This window comes from Phacochoerus africanus, chromosome 15 (genome assembly GCF_016906955.1).
Source record: "Phacochoerus africanus isolate WHEZ1 chromosome 15, ROS_Pafr_v1, whole genome shotgun sequence".
In the NCBI taxonomy this organism is placed as follows: domain Eukaryota; kingdom Metazoa; phylum Chordata; class Mammalia; order Artiodactyla; family Suidae; genus Phacochoerus; species Phacochoerus africanus.
This window is the reverse complement of record NC_062558.1, coordinates 72,895,793-72,920,212: the sequence shown is the minus strand read 5'-3', so window position 1 is coordinate 72,920,212 and position 24,420 is coordinate 72,895,793. Positions and strand designations below refer to the sequence as shown.

The window sequence follows — 24,420 nt, the reverse complement described above, 5'->3', positions numbered from 1 at the left end:
AAAAACAAAAGTCACCTGACTCCACAATTCTACTTTTAGAAAATTTTATCCTAAAGTGTCAATCAGACAAGTATGCAGATTTATACAAGAATGTTCAGTTTAGGGTCGTTTAAACAGTGAAAGATAAAATAACAAATAACCAACTTGGCCATCTTCATGGCATACTCATATTATGCACGTAGTCATCAAAAATGATATAGATCCAGAGTTCCTGTCGTGGCTCAGTGGTTAACGAATCTGACTAGGAACCATGAGGTTGCGGGTTCGATCCCTGGCCTTGCTCAGTGGGTTAAGGACCCAGCGTTGCCATCAGCTGTGGTGTAGACACCAGATGTGGCTGGGATCCCATGCTGCCGTGGCTATGGCAAAGGCCAGTGGCTATAGCTCCGATTCAGCCCCTAGCCTGGGAACTTCCATATGCTGCAAATGCAGCCCTAAAAATACAAAAAAAAAAAAAAAGAATTTCAAGCTTCAATTTTAGTTAAAAAAAAAAGTTACCAAAACCATAAATAGTAAGTACTAATATCTTTATTATGGCATAAAGCCTTATTTTCATACATTAACTCAATTTTACAGTAAAAACATCTTATGTACAACTGTAAAGAAACTGCTGCACAGATAGTTCCAACATAAAAATTGATTGTATTTTAAAAGTTCATTGAATTGATACCTAAATTGTAAAATATTTTCTCTGTAGAAAACAGTAAAAACAATAACATTTCCCAGGTTAGCTCAACAAACCCATTTAAGCATATGGTAGCTGCAGTTTACATTTATAAATATGGTTTGAATTCAGGGATTCAGGAAAAATTTTAGCTTCATTTATTTATTTATTTGGCCGCCCTGCAGTATATGGAGTTCCTGGCCCAGGGATCAGATCCGAGCTATGCCACAGCTGCAGCACAGCTGGATCCTTTAACCCACCAGGCCTGACCGGAGACAGAACCTGCATCCCAGCACTTGATCCTGTTGTGCCACAGTGGGAACTCCATAGCTTCATGTATTGAAATAGTCATGTTTTCCTTAAAATTGAGTTTTGTAAAGTTAAACTCCCATCCATCTCTCCTCTCAACCCCCCAATCTTGATTTTTGCCTGATGGTTTTTCTTTAAGCTAATCCACATCAAGGTTTTAACTGTATTTTCCTAAAGGTACAGTGTCCTTTTAATCAACTTAATAAAGTACCCATTCCTATCCAAACTGAAACGTTTTGGTTGTTATTTCAGCAAAACCAGAAGCTAATAAAACATGATCCACAAGGCACATGACTTGTATGTCATGTGCCTTGTGGATCAAATACCTCCCCTTACTCCCTCTGGCTTGATGGGAAACCATGAGGTCAAGTGATAAAACTGACATGTGGATCAAGGAATAAAAGCCAAGAGAATGTGAGAACAGAAACATCTAGTCAGGATTCAAGTTCAGAGCTGAAATCCAAATAGAAAAAGGATGCTGCCTCAAGAATTAAGGAGCTGAGCTGGCTACCCGAGCCCCTTACTGCAGAGGTGACTGCTAAGTAGTTGGAAATAAACAGCCAGTTAGAGAAATCAGGGCCTAGAAAGATTTCAGTTGTTCCAAATAATTAAATGAACACAAGACAGGCCATATGTTTGAACTTCTCCTATCATAGTCTGTTTCCTGAGATTCCCAATACAGAATTTCTAGGAATTAAGTCAAGAAGACAAAGCTACACTGAAGCTCCTGCACCCCTTGCAAGGTTTCCCAGAAAAATCATTTGAGACCTCAGAGCAATACTGGACCAGGGGCTATATTCCCTTCCTCAGTTCCCTCCAAGCAACAAATTAACTGTTTGTTAAAACGAAGACCCTAAATGGCTACAACCTTTCAATAGAGTAGCAGTCTATTAGAAAAAGACCCTATCCTGCAGCTGTAAGAACTAGGCCTCATTGTACCTAAAAACTCCAGCTTGCCTCTTAGAAATTAAACTCTAGAAACAGTAAGGACTCGGTAAGTTTTCACCATTAAAAGGATGCTTTATCATGCATCTTCACTTGTTCCTCTCTTTGCCTTCTTCTCACATGTAGAAACTATTTTCAGTGGCTTTTTTTGATTCTTCTGCAAGTTTCTGCCCCCTACTCCCTTAGCTCCTTCTTGGTAAATGCTAATCTTCCAACCAGAGGTGAGTACATTATCAAGCACCATTTAACCAGCCTCCTTGCTTATGAAGAAAGTTATGGGGCCACCTTATATACCTGGAATTCCTTAAAGACTTGCTTTCCAGTAAAACAGAATTCACTGAAGCATGAATCATCTTATATTGAGAAGCTAAAAATGTACCAAAATGCACATAACAATGGCTAATCTATGTAATATCTCCCATCAAATGTATCACCATCCTCCAAATCTAGAGCATACACTGTGACACATCCCAGCTAAGTTTGCTTCAAAACATTGCTCAGTATTAATTCTCAGAAGACACATTATAGGACCACAGGAGTAATCATTAAGCAAGTGGCTGAGGAATCCCAATTACAGAACAAAGCCTTGAGTGCTCAGAGTGCTTCTCCAGAAACTGTCGATTCCCCATGGTATTCAAGGAAGGACACTACTGAGACACTTCTAAGTACAGACAGATCAACTTAAAAAGTATCAGCAGATACATGCTTGATTTTACCTTGTAACCTATAGACAATGCACTAGGATAGGCAATGAATCCATATACCTTTTCAAAAGGAAAATTCGATACAGAAGTAGCAATAAAGTTATAAATGACAGTCATCAGAGGAAATAATTTAGATGAAGCTAGTCTCTCTCTTGAAGAGATGGGGACTGGGTAAGCGGTCAGGAAGGATAGACAATGTGCTTTTGACTTTGTATGAAAAACAACGTTCAGTTCCACGTTGGTGAACATGTTCTGTTTTTTGCCGTGTAAATCCTCTACTTCAAATTACTGTCCAAACGCTTTACTAAAACTCCGCTTCTGGCCTTTGTTTTGGAATCTGTTACTTCTGCTGCCACCTCCTGATCGCTGTCCCCTGAAGTTTCTGTTTCCTTCCCGCTGTCCCCTGAAGCTTCTGTTTCCTTTCTGCTGTCCCCTGAAACCTCGACCGCCTTCCCGCTGTCCCCTGAAGCTGCGATATCCTTCCCGTGGTCCTTCCAGCTCTGGTTGCTCGGTGGCCACAGAGAGCTGCCAGCGTCGGGAATCATGCCATTTTTTCCTGTTGAGAGATGGTTTTGTTTTTACCTGCTTCGATTTTTATCGAATTTAGTTTTAAAAGGCATGAGAAAGACAAGATTTTCACCCTTTTTCTAAAGAAAAACCAGACAACCTAAGTGCTTAAAGGTCACTGGTCAAAAATTAGTTTCACTGTAAGAAATACCCTCAACATTTTTTCATTTCAATCACTACAGGGTATCCCCAGCTGTCAGGTAATAAAACATATAGAGCTACCACCACACGCAAACAGTCTCACAGCAGTACTGAATAAAAGACACAGCAATTAAATATGTCTGTATAAACCCTGTGTAGCACATATGCAGAAAAAAGCTGAATAATATTCAAAATGCTGTCAAAAGGAAAATAGGAACACTGAATAAGAGAAATACTAGAATAAAAAAGGCTAAGAGGAAAAAATACTAAAATGTAATTTTTAATTGTCATTAGTAGAGGGACTAGAGCAGTTGTTTTCCTTTCTATTATTCTGTATTTTAAAGAATAAACTTTTTTTTTATTTTATTTATTTTTTTTTTTGTCTTTTTGCTATTTCTTGGGCTGCTCCCGCGGCATATGGAGGTTCCCAGGCTAGGGGTCGAATCAAAGCTGTAGCCACTAGCCTACACCACAGCCACAGCAACTTGGGATCTGAGCCGCGTCTGCAACCTACACCACAGCTCACAGCAACGCCGGATCGTTAACCCACTGAGCAAGGGCAGGGACCGAACCCGCAACCTCATGGTTCCTAGTCGGATTCGTTAACCACTGCGCCACGACGGGAACTCCAGAATAAACATTTTAACTTTAGATTACAATTTAGATAGGTTAACTTCAAAACCAAGAGAAAATAATACCTGTACTTCTGTTACTGCTGCAGTAGGGATATCAAAGCAAACACCCTAGAAATCAAAACAAATGCAAGTTAAGTCAGCCTTTGACAAGAATTATAAAATGTACATTAAGTGATATTCCCAAAGACCAAGTACTATGTTAAAACAAACAAACAAACAAACCAGGTATCAGTTTTAGATAAACTTCAGACAAGCCCAATACATCATACCTCCCCAAAGCACAACAGCAAAAGGCCAAAGATATATAAACAGGACTCAACACTACCTAGAACTGACTAGAAGCCATTCGTGACTATCACACTGTGCTAATTCTCACAGAGCTATTAGCTGAGGAGACAGAGGCTTGGAGAGGCTGACTCATTTGTCTGAGGCTCCTCAGCTGGTGAGAGCAGATTTTTAAAAATCTGGTAAGCATGGCTATAAAACCTTTTGTCTAAAACCATTAAAACACACTGCCTTCCATCAGAAAGAGGGGCTATTCGGGATGAACTAACTAAAAGCATAAAAATAAATGATCTTCTATTGTTAATTTTCTAGTTTTTTCATAATTCATTCTCCTCTGAAAAGTTTTTTAAAAATTAAATACTTTACGGGACACTATCTCTGATAATAAGCAATGCTGTCATCTCCAATTAAGTAGACTTTCTGTTTCCTAATTTTCACGAAACAGTCAAACACCCCCTGCGACTGACACAGGCACTCCTCTCCCCTGGCTGTTTTTTTGCTGTTGTTGTTTTGCCATTTTTGTCTTTTCTAGGGTGGAACCCACGGCATATGGAGGTTCCCAGGCTAGAGGTCTAAATTGGAGCTGCAGCTGCTGGCCGATGCCACAGCCACAGCAATGCAGGATCTGAGCCACATCTGTGACCTACACCACAGCTCACAGCAACGCCAGATCCTTAACCCACTAAGCGAGGCCAGGGAGCGAACCCGAAACCTCATGGTTCCTAGTCGGATCCGTTAACCACTGAGTCATGAAGGGAATTCCTGTCTCTCTGGGTTTTTTTGTTTGTTTGTTTGTTTTTTTGGCCATGCATGCATGCAATAAAGTACCCAGGCCAGGGACTGAACCCAAGCCATAGCAATGACAACATTGACTCCTTAACCGCTAGGCTACCAGGGAACTCCCTGGCTTTAACTGAAATATCTTGAGGAACATCCCTTCCGCCCAACAATTTACCCAATGATAACCGTAGGCAACATCAGGTTACTAATGGATTTTTACCATTTGTGGGAATCTTCATTCATGTATTTAATAAGCATTCAATATCAGGCACTCAATATGGTATAGAGACTACTAGAAAACAGTTTTCGCCCTAAAGTCGGTCAGCGCTCCTAAGGCTCTCAGTCAGCAAGCAAGCACAGCAAGGCAAAATTCACATGAATAAAGCTATGCCCTAAGAACTCTGGAGAATAGGCAGAGATGCCCCTAACTCTGCCATTCAGCCAAAGGAAGCTTCAAAAAGACTTAAGACTCAGCCAAGTCATAAAGGATACTGTGGAGATGGGAAATACTATATAAACAGTGGATTGAGCAGACACTGAGGATGAAAGAAAGCAAGATGCACTTGTTTTCATTCCATTGTGGGAATGGAGGGTATTGGTAGTGAGGAGACAGAGATTAAGCTGGTGAGGGGGAGAGGAGCCAGCTTGCAAAGAATCTCATCCTCCATGTGAAAGCTGGGACTTTATCCCATGGATTATGTGCTTAAGGAAGTGAACAACATGGGCAGACATGCAAGATAAACCCAATTTGGTTCACAAGGCCAGTAGTTCTCCAAGTATAGTCCATGCACCCCTAGAATTGAGATCTTTTTGGGGTTCCACAAAGTCAAAAAATATTTTCATAATACTACTAAAAATGTTTTCTGTCCTTTTCACTCTCATAGGGTGGAGAGGAGTTTCCCAGACACTATATGTGATATCATTGCTCTGATGACTAATGAAATATGATATTCTTATGTTTTATTAGTATTTGAGTCTTAATTTCTAATACAGTGAACAATAAGATGTAACTCACATCAACAGACACTTTTCAGTGTCCCCAACATTTGTTACGAATGTAAAGAGGTCATGAGACTAAATGTTTGAGAACTGCTGTGCAAGTCTACGCCACTAACAGTCAGAAGTCAGAAGAACACCAGGTTTGGAAGGCAAGATTTTAAATTTTGAAAAATGACTAAGTTTGTTTTAAGTTGCTTAAGAAACCCCATCTGGATGGAGAAGTCAGGGAAACAGCTGGATCATCAAGTCTGACACTTCCTACAGATGGTTCAGGCTAGAGATACAGACAGGGAAACTGTCAGCGACTAAGTGGCAGCTGCGGGTCATGGGTGACACTGCGTGGAGAAGACGATGTGCCTTATCCCCAGAGAACAGGGAGAAGCTACGGAACCAAAGTGAGGTCACAACAGAGGCCCCCCCCCCCAGCCTTACCTGCTTTCCTTTGAGAAAGACCATTCCCTTCACTTTGGAATCAATACCCTCACCCAGTTGCTCTTTAAGTTCCTTCCAAGCATAACTAATGTTTGGCATTTCAATTGAGCACCGCAAGATCATGGTCACAAGCCCTACACAAGAAAGGGGATACAATGAAAGTCTCAAATACAAACATAATTGATAAACACCTGTCCTCATGTTTCTGAAATAATTATGGGAACATTCTTCCTGAAAGCAGAGTGCTTTCCCTGCCACCCTATCCTCTGCCGTTTTACTACAGGTCAAACTGGGGAACTCTGAATAAGACCAGTGGATTGTGCTAGGGCTGGTGTCCAGGTTGTGTTAACACTCGCAAAATATTACCATTGGGGGAAACTGGCCAAGTGTACCAGGAATCTCTCTGTATTAACTCTTACAACTTCATGTGAACCTATAATTATCTCAAAAATTTCAACTTAAAGAAAAAAAAAGAAAAAAAGCATTAGCTTAAGTTTCTAGGTATGCTGGCTAAATGTATCATATGCACTTATATGTTTCTATGATTGACGGATATTTTTGGATTAAAAAAACTGACATACAATTCACATACCATTTTTAAGTATACAATTAAGGGGGGTCTTAGTATATTCGCGGGATTTGCAGCCATTACCACTACCTAAATTCTAGAACAGGTGCCTCTACCCCCTAAAAAACTCACATTCACATTAGCAGTCACTGCAATCCCTAATCTAATCTAAATTCCTTTCTTTCTCTATGGATTTATATATATCATCACCCTTCATGTGAAAGTTAAAATAATTGGGAGGTTTCAATGGAACACTCAGAAATTTGACAGGGACCCTTACCGCATCCGAGTTGATCAAAGAGCGCTGGTCCACTGATGTGGCACCTGAAATATGGGCCAGGGCTGCTGCCAGGGCTTCCACAGCTCCCTTCTCCTCTATCAGCTTCTCGGCTGACTGCTTGAAGTGACCAATTGCAGTAGGAGGCACAGAATCCAAAAGCCTATGTTTGATTGAGAGTATATTTGTTAGGAGAAAAGACAGTAGAAGTGGACAGACTTCATTTTCGAGACAACAGCATCAAGATAAATCAATAACTTCCAAATCCTACATATGTCTAACATCATTCTGATACAATGTATACAATCATCACATTTCTGAATAAATCTATTCCTTTGTCTCTAATTTTAATTTATCATCAAACCAAAAAAATAATGTTTGTTTGTTGTCTTTGTCCTTTTAGGGCACACCCATGGCTTAGGAAGGTTCCCAGGCTAGGGGTCTAATCGGAGCTGTTGCTGCTGGCCTACACCACAGCCACAGCAACACCAGATCCAAGCCACGTCTGTGACCTACACTATAGCTTATGGAAACACCAGATCCTTAACCCATGGAGCGAGGCCAGAGATGGAACCCGCAACCTCATGGTTCCTAGTCAGATTCGTTTCTGACAGGAACTCCAAAAAAAAAAAAAAATGTTTTTATCTTAAGGAAATAATAAGACAAATATTAAGATGTTCGTCACCTTAATATTTGTCAAAGAGTATAAACAATTTTAAAATGTGCACCAATATGAGAATTGGTTGGGAGTTCCCACTGTGGGTCAGGGGGTTAAAAACTGACTAGTATCCATGAGAATGCAGGTTCGATCCCTGGCCTTTCAGTGGGTTAAGGATCTGGCGTTGCTACCAGCTGTGGTGCATGTAGGTCACAGATGCAGCTCAGATGTGGTCTTGCTGTGGCTGTGGTATGGGCCTGTAGCTGCAGCTCCAATTCAACCCCCAGCCTAGGAACTTCCAGATGCTGCAGGTATGCCCCTAAAAAGAAAAAGGGGGTGGTGGGGGGGACTGGTTAAGTAAACCATGAAACAGATACAATAAAATGTCATACTGCCGTTAGAAATGATGTTAATTACAGAAACAGACCCATGGACAAAGAGACTAGACTCCTGGTTGCAAGAGGGAGGGAGGAGGGAGAGGAATGGACCTGGAGTTTGGGGATTGTAGATGCAAACTATAACATTTAGAATGGATAGACAACGAGGGTCCCACTGTATAGCATAGGGAACTATATCCCAACTCCTGGGATAAACCCTAATGGAAAGGAATAGGCACAACATTGTAAATCGACTATACTTTAATAAACAAGTAAAATTAAATTTAAAAAGGAATATATATAAAAAGGTATATATGTGTATAACAAAGCCAATTCACTGTACAACAGAAATTAGTATAACACCGTAAATCAACTATACTTTCACTAAATAAAAAATGCGAATTAATGCAGAACTTTCACAGTAAGCATGTGTCACTTTTAGAATCAGAAAATACCACAGCTATTTTCATTCTGAAATAAAACAGATTCAAATCAGGAGTTCCTGTCATGGCGCAGTGGTTAACAAATCCGACTAGGAACCATGAGGTTGCGGGTTCGGTCCCTGCCCTTGTTCAGTGGGTTAATGATCCAGCATTGCCGTGAGCTGTGGTGTAGGTTGCAGACGCGGCTCAGATCCCAAGTTGCTGTGGCTGTGGCATAGGCCAATGACTACAGCTCCAATTTGACTCCTAGCCTGGGAACCTCCATGTGCTTCAAGTGCGGCCCTAAAAAAGACAAAAAAAAAAAGAAGAAGAAGAAAATAAAATTTAAAAGGCCAAATCTCGTTACTGTACAAAGACCTTGGAGTTCCCGTTGTGGCAACAGCAGAAACGAATCTAACTAGTAACCATGAGGTTGCGGGCTCAATCTCTGGCCTCACTCAATGGGTTAAGGGGATCTGGCATTGCTGTGAGCTGTGGTGTAGGTCAAAGACATGGGTCAGATCCTGCGTTGCTGTGGCACAGGCCAGCAGCTGTAGCTCCGATTCAGTCCCTAGCCCCAGAACCTCCATATGCTGCAGGTGCAGCCCTAAAACAAAAACACAAAGACCTGCAGTAAAAAGAGCAAGCACTAAAGCAGACAACAGTAATCATGGGGAACATACCTGATGGCATCTTTACTAGAAGCTTTTATTATCTCTGTTGGAGAAGGAACACCTATTCGTTTAAATTTAATCCCCTACAAGAAAAGAGCCATAATTTAATGGACAACATGACCATCAATTGTTTCCCTTGAGATTAGCAGTCTCCCAATTTCCTAATATTTACCAAACACATTTCTTACACATTTAAAAGATAAACCTTTTACTTTAGAAAGGTTTTAGATTTACCGAAAAGTTGTAAAGACAGCAAAGACTCTGCTCCACTCCTTGTAAGCAAGTCACTCAGTGTAGTCCACTGAAGTTGTTTTTTTTTTTTAATGGCCACACCTGAGGCATATGGAAGTTCCCTGGCCAGGGATCAAATCAAGCCAGAGCTTCAACCGACACCACAGCTACAGTAACACAATGGATCTTTGACCCACTGTTGCCCAGCCACAGACAGAATTGGAGCCTTCACGGAGAGAAAGCTGGATTGATAACCCACTGTACCTCAGCAGCAACTCCCTAAAATTTATCCTTTTGACATATTCTTGATCTTTTGGTTTTCAAGCAATTCCTACAATTCCCTAAATCTACACTTAAATATTTCTAGTGTGTTCATGTTAATCACTGTCTGAAAATTGCCTTTCAAGCATAAAAAGACCTTTTGTTATTATAAATAGGAAAACAAAACCACCACTTTCAAATGCAAAGTTATTTCAAAATGGGCTTTTAGCATAGGACAACATATAAAACACAGTTGGTGAGCTTTCGAGCTTTCGCATAGTAGAAATAAAAATAATTTAAAGTCAATAAAAACTGGAGTTCCCATCGTGGCACAGGGGAAACGATTCTGACTAGGTACCATGAGGTTGCGGGTTCAATCCCTGGCACTCGCTCAGTGGGTTAAGGATCCAGTGTTGCTATGGGCTATGGTGTGGGTTGCAGATGTGGCTCGGATCCCATGTTGTTGTGGCTGTGGCTACAGCTCTGATTAGACCCCTGGCCTGGGAACCTCCATATGGCACAAATGCGACCCCCCCCCCCCCCCAAAAGTCAGTAAAAACTGAATAAAGAGACCCAGGACTGACTTTAGAACTCAACATTTGCTGAATTAAAGGGTAAGAAAATAGTTTTACCGCTTTTTGCTCCACTAGGGTTAACTGATATTCTTCCTTGTGCTGATAAAAGCAGATGCAAATCCCAGTCCTTCCAGCTCTACCTGTACGCCCAGAGCGATGAATGTAGGACTCCACATCCTATTGAGGTAAAATAAAATACATCAGTGACACTGAGAAACAGAGACAAAGACCTGTAGCCTATAGAGAGACAAGTGTGGTGGTTATACACCTGTGTGTGTGCGTGTGCCTATGTGTTAGGGTCCTCAGTAGGTCAATTATCCCATGAGCTAATCAGCAAAAAAACATTGTCTAAATAGCACTGTTCAGTAGAATCATAATTTTTAAAAATTTTACAGCTGCACCCATAGCACATGGAGGTTCCCAATCCAGGGATCAAATCTGAGGTGCATCAACACCAGATCCTTACCCTACTGTGCTGGCTTGGGATCAAACCTGCACTGCCATAGAGACAATGCCAGATCCTTAACCAGCTATACCATAATGGGAACTCCTAGAACCATAATTCCAATAGTCAGATTTCTAGTAATCACACTAGTTTTTTTAAAAAGTCAAATTAATGTTAGTATCATTTTATTTAACTCAATATCCAAGTTTTATTATCATTTCAATATGCTATTTATACAAGTTATCGGATATTTTCATTCTTTTTCCAGACTTAAATCCACCATACACAGTAGGAAGTTAGAAGAAGAAAAAAAAAACCAATGTGCATTTAACACAGCACACACGTCAGTTAAGACTAGCTGCATTTCAAGTGCTGAACAGTTGCACATGGCTATATACTGGACAGCACAGGTGTGTAGACTCACTTAAACATGGTCTAATGCCACACGCTTATGAGACTTCCTTTATAAGAAATGGTGACTTCATAGTAATGTATTTTTCCATCACTATAAACAATTTTTAATCCTTAGGGATTTGCTAAATTGAGGGGAGGTTATAGGGGCTTCATGCTTGAAGTGATGAGAAGTTTGTTCATTCCACAGAAAAGAAAATCATGGACTTGCAGAACAGACTTGTGGTTGCCAAGGGGGAGGGGAGGGAGTGGGGTGGTTGGGGAGCTTGGGGTTAATAGATGCAAACTATTGCTTTTGGAATGGATTAGCAATGAGATCCTGCTGCGTAGCACTGGGAACTATGTCTAGTCACTTATGATGGAGCATGGTAATGTGCGAAAATAGAATGTGTACATGTATGTGTAACTGGGTCACCATGCTGTACAGTAGGAAAAAAAATTGTATTGGGGAAATAACTATTAAAAAATAATAATAATAAAAAAAGAAGTTTGTTCAGACCAACTTGTATGTAAGTGAAGCACTTCATATCACATAAACCATGGGAGATTCCCATCACCCACAAACCCAAGCAGTTTTAACCAGAGCCTATTAACTACAGGCCTTTTCTCCCTTCTCCATCCTCCATTTCATGAGTTTATCGAACCTACCACCATCCCATCTAAGTCTTGCCCATCTTCGAGTCTAGTTCAAAACTGCACTATCCCCATGAAGCCATTCAGGACTCCCCTCTGACCAAAAACTAATATTTCCTACCTTGAACCACTGACCACACTTCCACTAAAATGTCAGTTCTGAGGGGGGTGAGGGCTCACGACAGGCTCATTTTAAAATCACCCTTAGCATCCTAGCACCAAAGATAAAGCTATTACTAATCACATGAAAGGAAGTGATACAACCTCAAATCTGTAACAAACAAAAGAAACAACAAAATAAAATGTAAGTATAAAACACTTACCTTTGGTGGACAACTCTGTACAACCAGATCAACCTCAGGGATGTCTAACCCACGTGCAGCAACATTGGTTGCAACCAAAACTCCAAAATCACCATTTCTAAAACCCTTCAGGGTGATTTCCCTTTGCTTCTGTGGAATATCTCCATGTAACGACTGGGCATCCTGCAAAAGAGATAAACTGGCTTAAGAATACCAAATCCTACAACATAGGTGCCATCAAATTCACCAATTAGGCCTCTAAAGACGTTCATATTTTGGTGATACTTCTGCTGAAAATAATACAAAGAGGAAAACATGTGCCTTACATGGACAAGCCTCAAAACTATTTCCAATCCTTGGTCATTAAAGCAGCTGTATCCAACTATATTTAGAAGACACAGAACACCAGATAAAGAGTGACCAAATACTTTGTCAGGGTAACCTTAGGTTTGAGCCACCTTTTCTTTCTTGTCTGTGAGATGAGATGGGCAGACTAAGACTATTAAGTGAAAATGCTTTCTCCCAAACAAAAGGAAGGGAGGGGAAGGACCAACCTGCCTCACGGCCGCATTCTGTGACAACTCCTGGGCTTCTTTCTTGGTTTCACAGAAGATGATAGTGCGCCCTTGATAACCACTGTACACTCGGATTACATCCCCGATAACTGCTGCCCTTTGGGTCCAGTGGCACTTGATAGCCAGATGCTATAAAAGAGGAGAAAAAGATCTAGTTAGTAATGCCTACCTGGAACCTAAAACCACCTGCTCAACACTAATGACACTAGAAGCAATTATTTAAGCCTGACTAGAGCAAACTTTGCCACCACTACTTAGAGAACAAAATTCAACCATTAAAGCAGAAAGAGTACTTGGCTTCTTTATCCATTTTCTGACCTAACCAGGAAAATGCAGGAAAGTAAATGCTGTTCCCTAGATTGCTATAGGAGACCAAATAATTGACAAGAAAAATCTGCTTTGTCTTTTCATTCACTTAAAAATGTAGGAGTTCCTGCTATGGCGCAACAGGATTGGCAGCATCTCTGCAACTCCAGGATGCAGGTTTGATCTCCTGCCTGGCAGAGTGGGTTAAAGGATCCATCATTGCCGCAGCTGCAGTGCAGAATGCAGCTGTGGCTGAGCTCTGGTCCCGGGCCTGAGAACTCCACATGCCAAAGGGTGGCCAAAAAAAAAAAGAAAGAAACAAAGAAACAAAGAAAAAAAAAAACGCAGTCAGTATTCAGTTTCTGTACTGGTCTATTCCTTGGATGCAATGAATTCATCTAGATACCATGCCCCAAGGTGAAAATGGCTTCAACACAAACACTAGGGTTCTCTGCTGCTCTCTAGTGAATAAACTCTAGGTGTAATTTCTTTGTGTTTACACAATTCAGAGATTTAGGTTCCAAAAGATTCTAAAATCAGACTATCAGATAATAAAATTTACAAAACATATATGAGAATATAACCTTACTTGGCTTTTCAAATGGGATTTTAGTATTTATCTGGAAAAGGAGTTTGTATTTGTCAGTCTTAATACTACCAGGCAGGCAAAAAAATTATATACAATTTAGTACTAATTCTAGCGACTGAATGAATCATTTACCTCCACAGTTATTGCTGTTTTTTGAGTCTTCTTACCAATCAGGTCCACCTGTTCATACGTAGATTTCATGTATTTCTTAGCAACATTATATACCCAATGAGGGCAAGTTGCAGAAAAAAGCAAGGTTTGGGGATTGTCTTCTGAATCTTTGAGGGAAAAAAAAAAGTCAGTATGAATAAATAATTCAGACAAGCATACATAAAATTCCACTTCACTCAATTCTTCCCAGGCCTGTAATATTCTACAGGAAACACTTGAAGCAAAACCAGGCATTGAGGACACGAAAATGAAAGACACAGAGGCTCCTAGTGAGTAAAGAAATACTCCCTAAAATAACTTAGGTAAAGGGTCTTTTGAAATATCCAAAATAGTTTTAAAGTTACTTTGCTTTTTAACCATTGGCCTTTATGAACCATGAGGGAAATCAGTCCTTTACACGGAGACCTACTAACTGGTGACCAACCAATTTAAATCACTGAGTAAATAATCTATAATAAACAACAGAACAGACTCTATACTCATCTACACTCCCAAGCACTTCCTCAACATTTTGTGGTTAGAATTCTACTCATTCTTTACGGTCAGGTACTAAAAATTGCTTCACAACTTCATGGGGGGGGGGGCGTTGCTCTTAGAATATACCATTATATTTTCATTTATTTCAAATGGCAGCATAACTGATAAAATCCCTTTGGTGAGTAACCTGACAATGTATATTAAGGAACATTAACCTTTCAATTCAGTAGTTTCATTTCCAGAAATCTATCCTTAAGAACTAATATTGATGTTTGAAAAAAGCTGTCTACATAAAAATATCTGCAAGCAGATTTGTAGTATGCAAAAATTAAAATATGTAGATAGATTAAATCATGGCATAAACAGTTCATGGAGTTTTATGTATACAGTAAGATCACAGTTAACATACACACAATAGCAGAGCAGGAAGAAACATAACAAAAGCAAAGTATACCAACCTGTTTTTTTTTTTTTTTTAATTTTCTCAATTGCAATTATGTAGCAATCAAGGAAATTTTGGGGGGGCGGGGGGGGGTCTTCTTAGGGCCGCACCATGGCATAAAGAAGTTCCCAGGCTAGGGGTTGAATTTGGAACTGTAGCCGCTGGCCTACACCACAGCCACAGCAATGTGGGATCTGAGCCATGTCTGCAACCTATACCACAGTTCATGGCAATGCTGGATCCTTAACCCACTGAGGCCAGGGATCAAACCCATGTCCTCATGGATACTAGATGGGTTCATTACTGCTGAGCCACAATGAGAACTCCAGAAGTGTTTTTTTAAGTTTTCCTGGATAAAGTCAGTCACCTGTCAATTTCCTAAAGCTTCATTTGACTCTTAGCAAACTACCTAACCACTGCCCTCCCTCTGATTCCTTACACCAGTTCTTGAATGTGGAGGTTACCTTTCTTGTATGCCACACATAAAATCTCTTCCACTTGATCAGCAAAGCCCATGTCCAACATCTGGTCAACTTCATCCAGGACAACATGCTTAAGTTTGGTGAGATCCAGCTTGTTATTCTGCAGGTGGTCCTTAATACGACCTGGTGTCCCAACTAAGATATCAATTCCATTCCGCATGCGATCAACTGTAAAGAACAACAATGATAAAATACGCTGCATTTTTAAGTCCTTTTATTAATCTATATATTTATTTTATTCTAAAATATTAAGTACAAATATAAGGTAATACGTTAAATACTGAAGATAAAGAAAGCCTGCCTATAGCAAAATGAAGCAGAGATCCAAGGTCCTTGGCAGATAAAAAGAGGAACTTTGATTCTTGACTTTCCGGCTCTGGGACTCTGTCCTCTAGGGCGCAGTAAGGTACCACTGCGGCCTTTAGATAAACGCAGATAAATACAAAAGTCCTAAGAACCGTATACACTATCTGACACATCATCATGCAGGACCATATGCTGGACCATCTTTAAACAATAACGACAAAAGAAAACCACCACTAATGACTAGATCAGGTAGGTAAAGCCAGATGTCAAGGTCAGAAGAAATCCAATCAGGGTATCCAACAGTAGATGGCATTTTGCACTTTCTCCCCTCACTTTTGGATTTACTTACTCTGTCCTCCATAGGGAGTTCCACCATAAAAACAAGCCACAGCCAGCTTTTTCGTGATGTCACTGAAGTCTCTGCTTACTTGACTTGCCAACTCCCTCGTGGGTGCAAGAACCAGTACCTGAAAAAGAAAAACTAATAATAGAATCCAAAGTACTATGCAGTATTTGTTTCTTAACAAATTTGGGATGCACCAGAAGGTTCAACCCATCCTAAGAATGATTTTCAAAGCATCTATAATGTGCTTTGCCATGTACTACGGTGTGAGAAGATAGTAAATGTAATTTTTTTTTGGCTTTAGGGCCACACCCACGGCCTATGGAAGTTCCTGGGCTAGGGGTCAAATTGGAGTTACAGCTGCCAGCCTACACCACAGCCATATTGAGTCCCATCTATGAACTACACCACAGCTCACAGCAACGCTGGATCCTTAATCCACTGAACAAGGCTGGGGATTGAACCTGCATCCTCATGGATACTAGTTGGATTTGTTTCTGCTGCACCACAATGGAAACTCCTATAATGTGGTTTCCAACAAATCTATTCCCAATAAAAGCTTGTGATCTTACCAATCAGAAGAGAAGCATGTGCCCAAATTTATAGTGCTCCAAGGTTGCACAGAGCAGGATGGAGGAACTGAGGTATGTTTCACAGATGCTAGTACTTAAAGACCAGCATTCCAAGAAAGGAATAGTTTGTGCAAGGAATTAATACTGCCAATGATAACAGCAGCTAATGTCTGAGCTTTACTATGTGTCAGGACCTACTAAAATGCTTATTTTCATTTAATTCTCACAAGTTACCGCACACACAACTACACTATAAAATTGCATTATAATACAATTTATTATAACACACAATAGAACTCTAAAATGAAAAGACAGGCATTTCCTGGTGGCTCAGTGGATTAGGATCTGGTGTTGCAACTGCTGTGGGGAAAGTTCAATCCCTGCCTGGGTAACTTCCACATGCTATGGGTGTGGCCAAATAATTTTAAAAATTAAAATAAATATAAATAAAATAGCTAAATTAAAAACAAAACAACAACAACAACAACAAAGGCAGAGCCAAGAATTTAAATTTGGGTAGCTAGGCTACAAAATCTATAGTCTGAACCTCTATACAAGAGTGAATTGGAATTGGAATGGAAGTCAGACAAGTAAGGCAGGGCCAATATGGTGAGGGGCTTTAAATCCCAGAGCAGGACACACAGCACAAAACCATGACAGATCCTCAAGGAAGGTAACAGCATGAAATAAATATGATTTAAGAATAACCTAATACATTCATCCACAGATGTTTACAGAACACCCACTATATGCCAGGCACTATTCTAGGTGCTGGTTCATCTGTTTACTGCTGCTGTAACTATACACAAATAGAGCCGCAAACAAATTAATTAATTAGGAGTCAGCATTGACAATGAAGGCCAGCAAATGAGTGAAGTGAGGTCAGAAAGTCAGGGAAAGAACCCAAAGCCAAGGCATGAACATAGGCAATTCAGTGAGGTTAAGTTCTGTCTAGGAGTTCCCATAGTGGCTCATTGGAAACGAACCTGAGGAGCATCCTGGAGGATGCAGGTTTGATCCCTGGCCTTGCTCTCTGGGTTAAAGATCTAGCGCTGCTGTGAGCTGTGGTGTAGGTCGCAGGCGTGGCTTGGATCTGCTGTGGCTGTGGCTATGGCATAGGCCAGTGGCTATAGCTCAGATTAGACCTCTAGCCTGGGAGCCTCCACATGCCACAGGTACAACCATAAGACCAGAAAAAAAAAAAAAAAAAAAAAAGGAAAAAGAAGATCTGTCAAATACAGGGTTTTCTAGAAACAAGCTCAATAAGCACCATCCTGCCTGATCATGGGGCTTGGCCTTTTCACCTAAGTAGGCCTCTTATTCAGGCGTCTCTCTTTTTTTTTTTTTTGGCATGTGCAAGCATGTGTAAGTTCCCTGACCAAGGATCAAACCCATGCCACAGCAGCAACCTAAGCAAGTGCAGTGAGAACACTAGCTTCTTAACCTACTGTGTCACTAGGGAACTCCCAAGCATCTCTATTAAATGTGCTTTCTCCATTTTAGGCAAAAATGGAGACACCTGACCAATTGTGTGAGCTCTAAGGACATATAAGAGTTTGAAAGAAACATGATGAGCATTAGCAATATAGGTTTTCACCACCACAGTACAGATTACAGTATTTAAATATATTCTTAAAAGAATTATTCTCATCTACCTTCAGATAAGATCTATAGTACATACCAAAAAAAGGATTTAAGGAGAACTCAATTAAAAACAACAGGGTAGGAGTTCCCATCGTGATGCAACAGAAACGGATCCGACTAGGAACCATGAGGTTGCAGGTTTGATCCCTGACCTTGTTCAGTGGGTTAAGGATCCGGCATTGCCATGAGTTGTGGTATAGGTCGCAGACGCAGCTTGGATCTGGTGTTGCTGTGGCTGCGGCAGAGGCTGGCAACAACAGCTCCGATAGCCTGGGAACCGCCATATGCTGCAGGTGCAGCCCTAAAAAAAAAAAAAAAACCAAAAAAAAACCCCAAAAACAAAAACAAAAAAACAACAAAACAAAACAGGGTATGTAATGATGCCCAAGCAGTATCTCTCTTCCTGTGCAGATCTAAAACTCCCAAGGACTGTGTTAGAGACATTTACCTGAGGGGCACGGCCTCTCTTCCGGTCTTGTAGTTCTCCCTGAAGTTTCTCAATCAAAGGGATGGCGAAGGAGAACGTCTTCCCAGTTCCTGTCCGTGCCTGTGCAATCAGGTCCTTCCCGCTATAGACATGGTGAAACGTCTTTGCTTGTATGGGAAACAGGAAGGTCACTCCACGGGCTGTGAACAAATTAATTGTGTTATCTGATATTGCAATTCTTAAAATTCCAGCCACACTGGAACATCAAAGCATACCCATGCTCCTGGTTCTGCAGAATTATGAAATTCTACCTTTTGGTCAACATCTACCAAGTCGAGTTCAAATCTATTCTGGCAGTGAAGAATCTGCTTGACTAAAAAATATCAATAAATTTTAAAGCACCACATCATAGTAAATACTTCTTTGTATCTTAGGAAATCTCACCCACAGGACAGCACAAGCCTAAAAATCAGGTGCTTTGCTATCTCAATTGCAGGGTACCCTACTCAGAAAACACCTAAGAGCATCTCTGACTTCCTACAGGTTTATAGGCACAGTGACAAAATAAGTTCTGAGTCAGGCTGGTATCATTAACCTAGAGATGCCTCAAGAAGTGGAAAAGGGTAAAAAAGAAAATACCAATATGGCATCAACTATTTAACTGCACCAGCACTATCAGTCATTACTGATATATAGTAATATATACAGAGAGAGAGAGAGAGAGAGAGAGAGAGGGAGGGGCAGTGAAGGCCATCACTCGTATAGTCATGCACTGAATATACAGATCTACTTCATTATATGGTTGCATATATTGTCCTCCAAATAAGAACGTCTCCCAGTTCATCCCAACAAAAACAGGGGAATGCTTCCAAAGAATATGTTCTAACATGCAGTATTTCCAAGAATATTACCTTTGAGAAGTTTAATAGTTTCTTCAGATATGGGAAAATTAGAGAAAGCTCCTTCTTTTTGCTCCACAGATATTTCCTGTTAAAGGCCACAGGGAAAAAAAAAAAACAAAAAAAACCAGTAAATTTACCCCTGTAGGTTAAATACAGAAAGCCTTCTGAGAAAGAAACTATTCTAAAACATCCCTTCTAAATCAACCGAAAAGACAAAAACTTTTGCAGGTAAATCAAGATTTGAAAAGGAAATACAGGAGTTCTTGTTGTGGCTCAGTGGGTTAAGAACCCAACCAGTATCCATAAGGAGGCAGATTAGAATCCTGGCCATGCTCAGTGGATCAAGGATCTGGTGCTACTATGAGCTGTGGTGTAGGTCTCAGACGCAGCTTGGATGTGGTGTTGCAGGCAGCTGCAACTCTGATTCGATCCCTAGCCCAGGAACTTCCAAATGCCCCAAGTGTGGCCCTAAAAAGAAAAAAAGGAGGGAAAGGAAGGGAAGGGGAGGGGAGGGGAGAGGAGGGAAGGGAATGAAAGGGAAAGAATCTACAAAACCCTAACAACAACCACCAAAAAAACTGGTAGCAAAAACACACAGCACATTTATACCAGGTGTGGCTGGCAAAGGTAGATTTAGCCTCCACTGAGAACCTTTCCACAGTCATTCCAAACTAACAATACATTGTTGAACAGGTTATTAACCCCTTCCCATAGCAACATCTCTCATATATCTATCCATAGAAAATAGGGAACAAACATAATGATCATATTGGCACTATTTGAGAGTAAGAAATCTGAATGCTCAACAGAGGAATAATTAAGTGAATTTCTAAACATTTATATGATGGGTAATATAACCACTAAAAATATTTAACATTTAAAAATGGGGAAAATGCCTATATAAAAATTTAGGCAGGGAGTTCCCACTGTGGCGCAAAGAGATCGGCAGCATCTTGGAAGCCCTGGGACGCAGGTTGGATCCCCAGCCTGGCACAGTGGCTTAAGGATCTGAGAGCTTGGGTGAAAACTGTCACTTGGATCTGATCCTTGGCCTGGGGACTCCATATACTGCAGAGCAGCCAAAAAGAAAGAAAAAAAGAAAAAAAATATATATATATATGCAAGATAAGAAAAGGCAAGATACAAGACTATATATAGTACAATCCTGTTCTGATTTTTAAAAAAAATTTTTTGGCCACACCTGCAGCATGTGGAAGTTCTCAGGCCAGGAAGTTTCAGATGGGAGCCACTGCAGTGACAATGCCAGATCCTTAATCTGCTGTTCCACAAGAGAACTCTAAAAGAACTGTACATATTTTTATAATCAAGAAAAAATTTTAAATGTTGATCAAGACCTATGGCAAACAGAAAATTATTTATTAGAATTAGGATTTTGGAGTTCCTGTCGTGGCTTAGTGGATAGGCCAGAAGCTATAGCTTGGATTACACCCCTAGTCTGGGAACCTCCACATGCCACGAAAAAAAAAAAATCAGGATTTCCCTTTGGAGTTCCCATCGTGGCTCAGCAGTTAGCAAACCGGACTAGCATCCATGAGGACGAAGGTTCGATCACTGTCCTCGCTCAGTGAGTTAAGAATCCAGCATTGCTGTGGCTGTGGCATAGGATGGTGGCTTCAGCTCCAATTCGACCCCTGGCCTGGGATCCTCCATATACCGCAGGTGCGGCCCTAAAAAAGACAAAAGACCAAAAAAAAAAATAGTTAGGATTTTTCTTTGATGACTATTTCTGAAAGATAACAGTATTAGCTTCCAAACAGACATTTAAGCATACTATTCAACTCAAATTAATGGCCTGTACAAAAAGACTTATGCAATCAAGCAAGCACCCTTTTGGGGTTCCCACTTAATTATGACTCATTAGGCTAAACCCCTGAGAGGGAAAAAGGAGCATATCTGCATAACTATACCCTTCCTGCTGATTTCTGAAATAAGTAGACTGAGTATGGAGAGAAGAAGACTTTCCCTAAACTTAAACAGATCTGCTTAGCTGCAAAGGAGGCCTTCTGACACTTATTAAGATGAATTCTCACCTTGAGGCTCAAGGGACCTCCCCACCACCACCACCACATGAAGTGCTGACACGTCGAATTTCCTCCCCTCCCACTATTAAATACGTGTACCAATTACATACTTATCTGAAACAACACTGAAAGATACATTCTACATATTAAAATGCAACTTTACCTGCTCTAACTCACTGTTGCTCTCTTCAGTGGCAGCTTCCTTGGAGTCAGAGTCAGGTCCAGAATGAGAGAATCCATTCTTCAGGTTTGCGCTTTTCTCTCCAATTCCTCCATTCATTTCTTTTTCTTTCTTCATCTTCTTGGGCTTAGGAGCATCTATTTCTTCCACAGAAGGCTCTTCATTTTTTATTACTTTTTTGGTTTTAGGAGAAACAACTTCCTTTTCCAAAGCCTCCTTTGATTTTTTCGAACTTTTGGTTTTAGGAGAAATAATGTCATCTTGAGGTGGCTCCTCTTTCTTTTTAGCCTTTTTGGATTTAGGAGAATCCACGTCAACTTCAGAAGACCCTGCTTTCTTTTTAACTTTTTTAGCTTTGGGGGAAATCACTTCTTCCATTTCTTCTGCCTTTTCAGTCTTACTAGATTTTGGCTTCTCCTTTCTACCTTTCTAAAAAATTAATAAAGACAATAAACAAAGTAAAAAATTAATAAAGACAATGAACAAAGTATTGATACATTTGTGTAATACATCAATTCTGGATTATTTCAAGGTCACGTTATTATCAACAACACACTTTGGGGGCATTTTCCAACATGTGTGCTTTCACCTTGCAAAAAGGTAAAAATCAAACAGTATGTTTTTTATACCATTTTTTGGCCATATGGAAATAAGCCTATACCAATAGTTTCATAAGCCTAGAAGAGAATGCCTCTTGGTAACTATACAATTCATGTTGGTCAAATAAGTGGTAAAATCAAATATTCACAAGGGACCCGGAGTTGCTCATGGGATTCTCCAACATGTTCCAACAACATACAGTAGAGAAAGTGATCAAGAACAAGTTAATTTGATTCTGATACACAAATGAGACCATGTATAGCCACAGACGGATGTTAAAATTTCTTTCTCTGCTAGAATTCCTCTTCAGGCAAAACGGGGATTCATAATATTTGCCTTGCCTACCTCACAAATGCCAGTGAGTTTACATAGACACTTTACAAATCAAAAACGTATAAAGACCCACAACTTATCACTCCGTGAATAAAAAAGATATATCTAATTTAAAGGAAAAACATAGCACATGTTACAAGAAAATGGAATGAGTGAAATCTCAGAACCAAATCAGACAATGTCTCCTGCTTGAAATGCCTGACCCTCTCCAACTTCTCATATTTTTGAAAACTTTGTATTACTGAAAACAACTGGAAAGGTGTTTCAGCCTCTATTAAAACCTCTCTAGCAGAGCCCCAGGTCAACTCCAGAAGTAAGGAGACTTTACACTGAGCTGAAACCTGCCTCCCTGCAATTTCAGGCCTGGCCTCTGCCCTTAATCTCTCCCACACGACCCATCCTTCAGACAGCTGAAAAATAATCTGGTCTCCTCCATCTAAAAGCTTTATTTCTTTCCATCCCTTACTTCCATCAAACGAAGCTGGATTTCCAATTCCAGCGGTCTCCTTTGGAAAGCAATAGAGTATGGTCATGTCCCTTCTAATTTCAGCATCCCATAACTTAACAAGTTGCAAGGCAGGTAAACCAGGACCACTTCCTCCCCACCTGTGAGCACAAGTCTGCGCTACCTCGGCTTCCTACAACACCAAAACATTGTTTTTGTAGAAATTCCCCATCAAAAAGACCCAGAAACAGCAAGGAGAGAAAATTCTAAGTCGTATACAAGTTCAGGGACAATCTTTGCTCTCAGTGACCTTATCTCAGAGCAGAGACTCAGTCACAGGTTAAATCGCTATCTAAGGAAGTAAGAGCGGGAGGCAGCTATCGAGGTAATTGCACACGGTGTGCAGTTAAGCATCAATACATGTCTTTCCATTTCCAAGGAAAATATGGCTAAAAATATTAAGAGGAACTGAACTACCTTATCTTCTAAGGGCCGCTTCCCGGAAAACAAGTATTACCCTCCCTACTATGGTAAAAAAATGTCACTGCGGACGCCGCCCACGTGTGCGGATGGCCTTATGGGCTGGCCAGCCCAGCTGAAAGCTTTAAATCCCTACCTACAATTTCCTCCGCGCACACTCACGCTGGGAGATATGAGTCTGGGCCAAAACGTGGGGGCCTAACCGTGACCGTTCTACTTTGCTCACCCGGTGCGGAGCGCCCAGACTCAGGGACCACGTGGGACACCCGGCCGGCTCTCCAGCTGCGATCGCCGCCCCCCCACCGGACCTCCGGGCAGTGCGCCCACCGCCCGCGGAGAGCACCGACCACTCTCTCAGGCCCCTTGGCCGAAACCCACGCCGATCTCCGGCCAAGTCGGGTCCGCGCCTCGCGCCGCCAGCCCAGGCCCCTCATCTCAGAGCCCCTTGTCCTGCCTTGCCCCAGGTCCCTCGGCCCTCGGTGGTACCTTCTCATTTTGCTTTCGCGGCATCTCCACTTTTGCCGTGGCGGTTTCTGACTCCAAATCCGCGTCACTACGAAGTTTACCCGGCATCACTCTGCACCTGCTGGGTAGGCCGACCGATCTCGTCAACCGCGTGGAGAGGAAGAGAGAGCCCAACCTTTTTAGCCCACCCAGCTCCCGTCACTTCCTGTAGCAGAGCTCATCCTGCGGAAGCGGAAGTTCCCCAGGGAGGCGGCGGCACACGTGGTTCCACAGCAGATGCAGCTCACGCCGGCTGTTGAGTTGAGTGTTTACAGTGCCTGAACTAGAAGCCACCCTCAGGAGG

General features: G+C 41.1%; 1 protein-coding gene across 2 annotated transcripts; it reads right to left on the bottom strand.

Moving 5' to 3' along the window:
• Positions 1-512: 512 nt before the first annotated feature.
• Positions 513-24,259, bottom strand: DDX21 (DExD-box helicase 21). 2 transcript variants are annotated; one of them, XM_047760604.1, is made up of 15 exons: positions 24,099-24,200; positions 21,737-22,183; positions 19,541-19,616; positions 18,651-18,829; positions 15,993-16,110; positions 15,320-15,505; positions 13,898-14,043; positions 12,850-12,999; positions 12,317-12,478; positions 10,562-10,681; positions 9,447-9,520; positions 7,314-7,469; positions 6,462-6,600; positions 4,028-4,073; positions 513-3,176 (listed from the first exon to the last, which is right to left on the bottom strand). In XM_047760604.1, exons 1-15 carry the CDS (start codon positions 24,183-24,185, stop codon positions 2,908-2,910), a joined length of 2,355 nt encoding a protein of 784 aa, XP_047616560.1. In that variant the 5' UTR covers positions 24,186-24,200; the 3' UTR covers positions 513-2,907. The 2 variants fall into 2 exon arrangements, with proteins under 2 accessions (XP_047616560.1, XP_047616559.1); XM_047760603.1 differs by lacking the exons at positions 513-3,176; positions 4,028-4,073 and having other exon boundaries at positions 6,461-6,595; positions 7,310-7,469; positions 24,099-24,259.
• Between the last annotated feature and the right edge of the window lie 161 nt (positions 24,260-24,420).

Coding starts and splice junctions, on each gene's coding strand:
- DDX21 (XM_047760604.1), bottom strand. CDS start 24,185: ATGCCGGGTAAACTTCGTAGTGACGCGGATTTGGAGTCAGAAACCGCC. Junction 14,044..15,319: donor ATGTGTGGCATACAAGAAAG/GTAACCTCCACA, acceptor TTTCCCTCAAAG/ATTCAGAAGACAATCCCCAA. Junction 10,682..12,316: donor TACAGAGTTGTCCACCAAAG/GTAAGTGTTTTA, acceptor TTACCTCAATAG/GATGTGGAGTCCTACATTCA.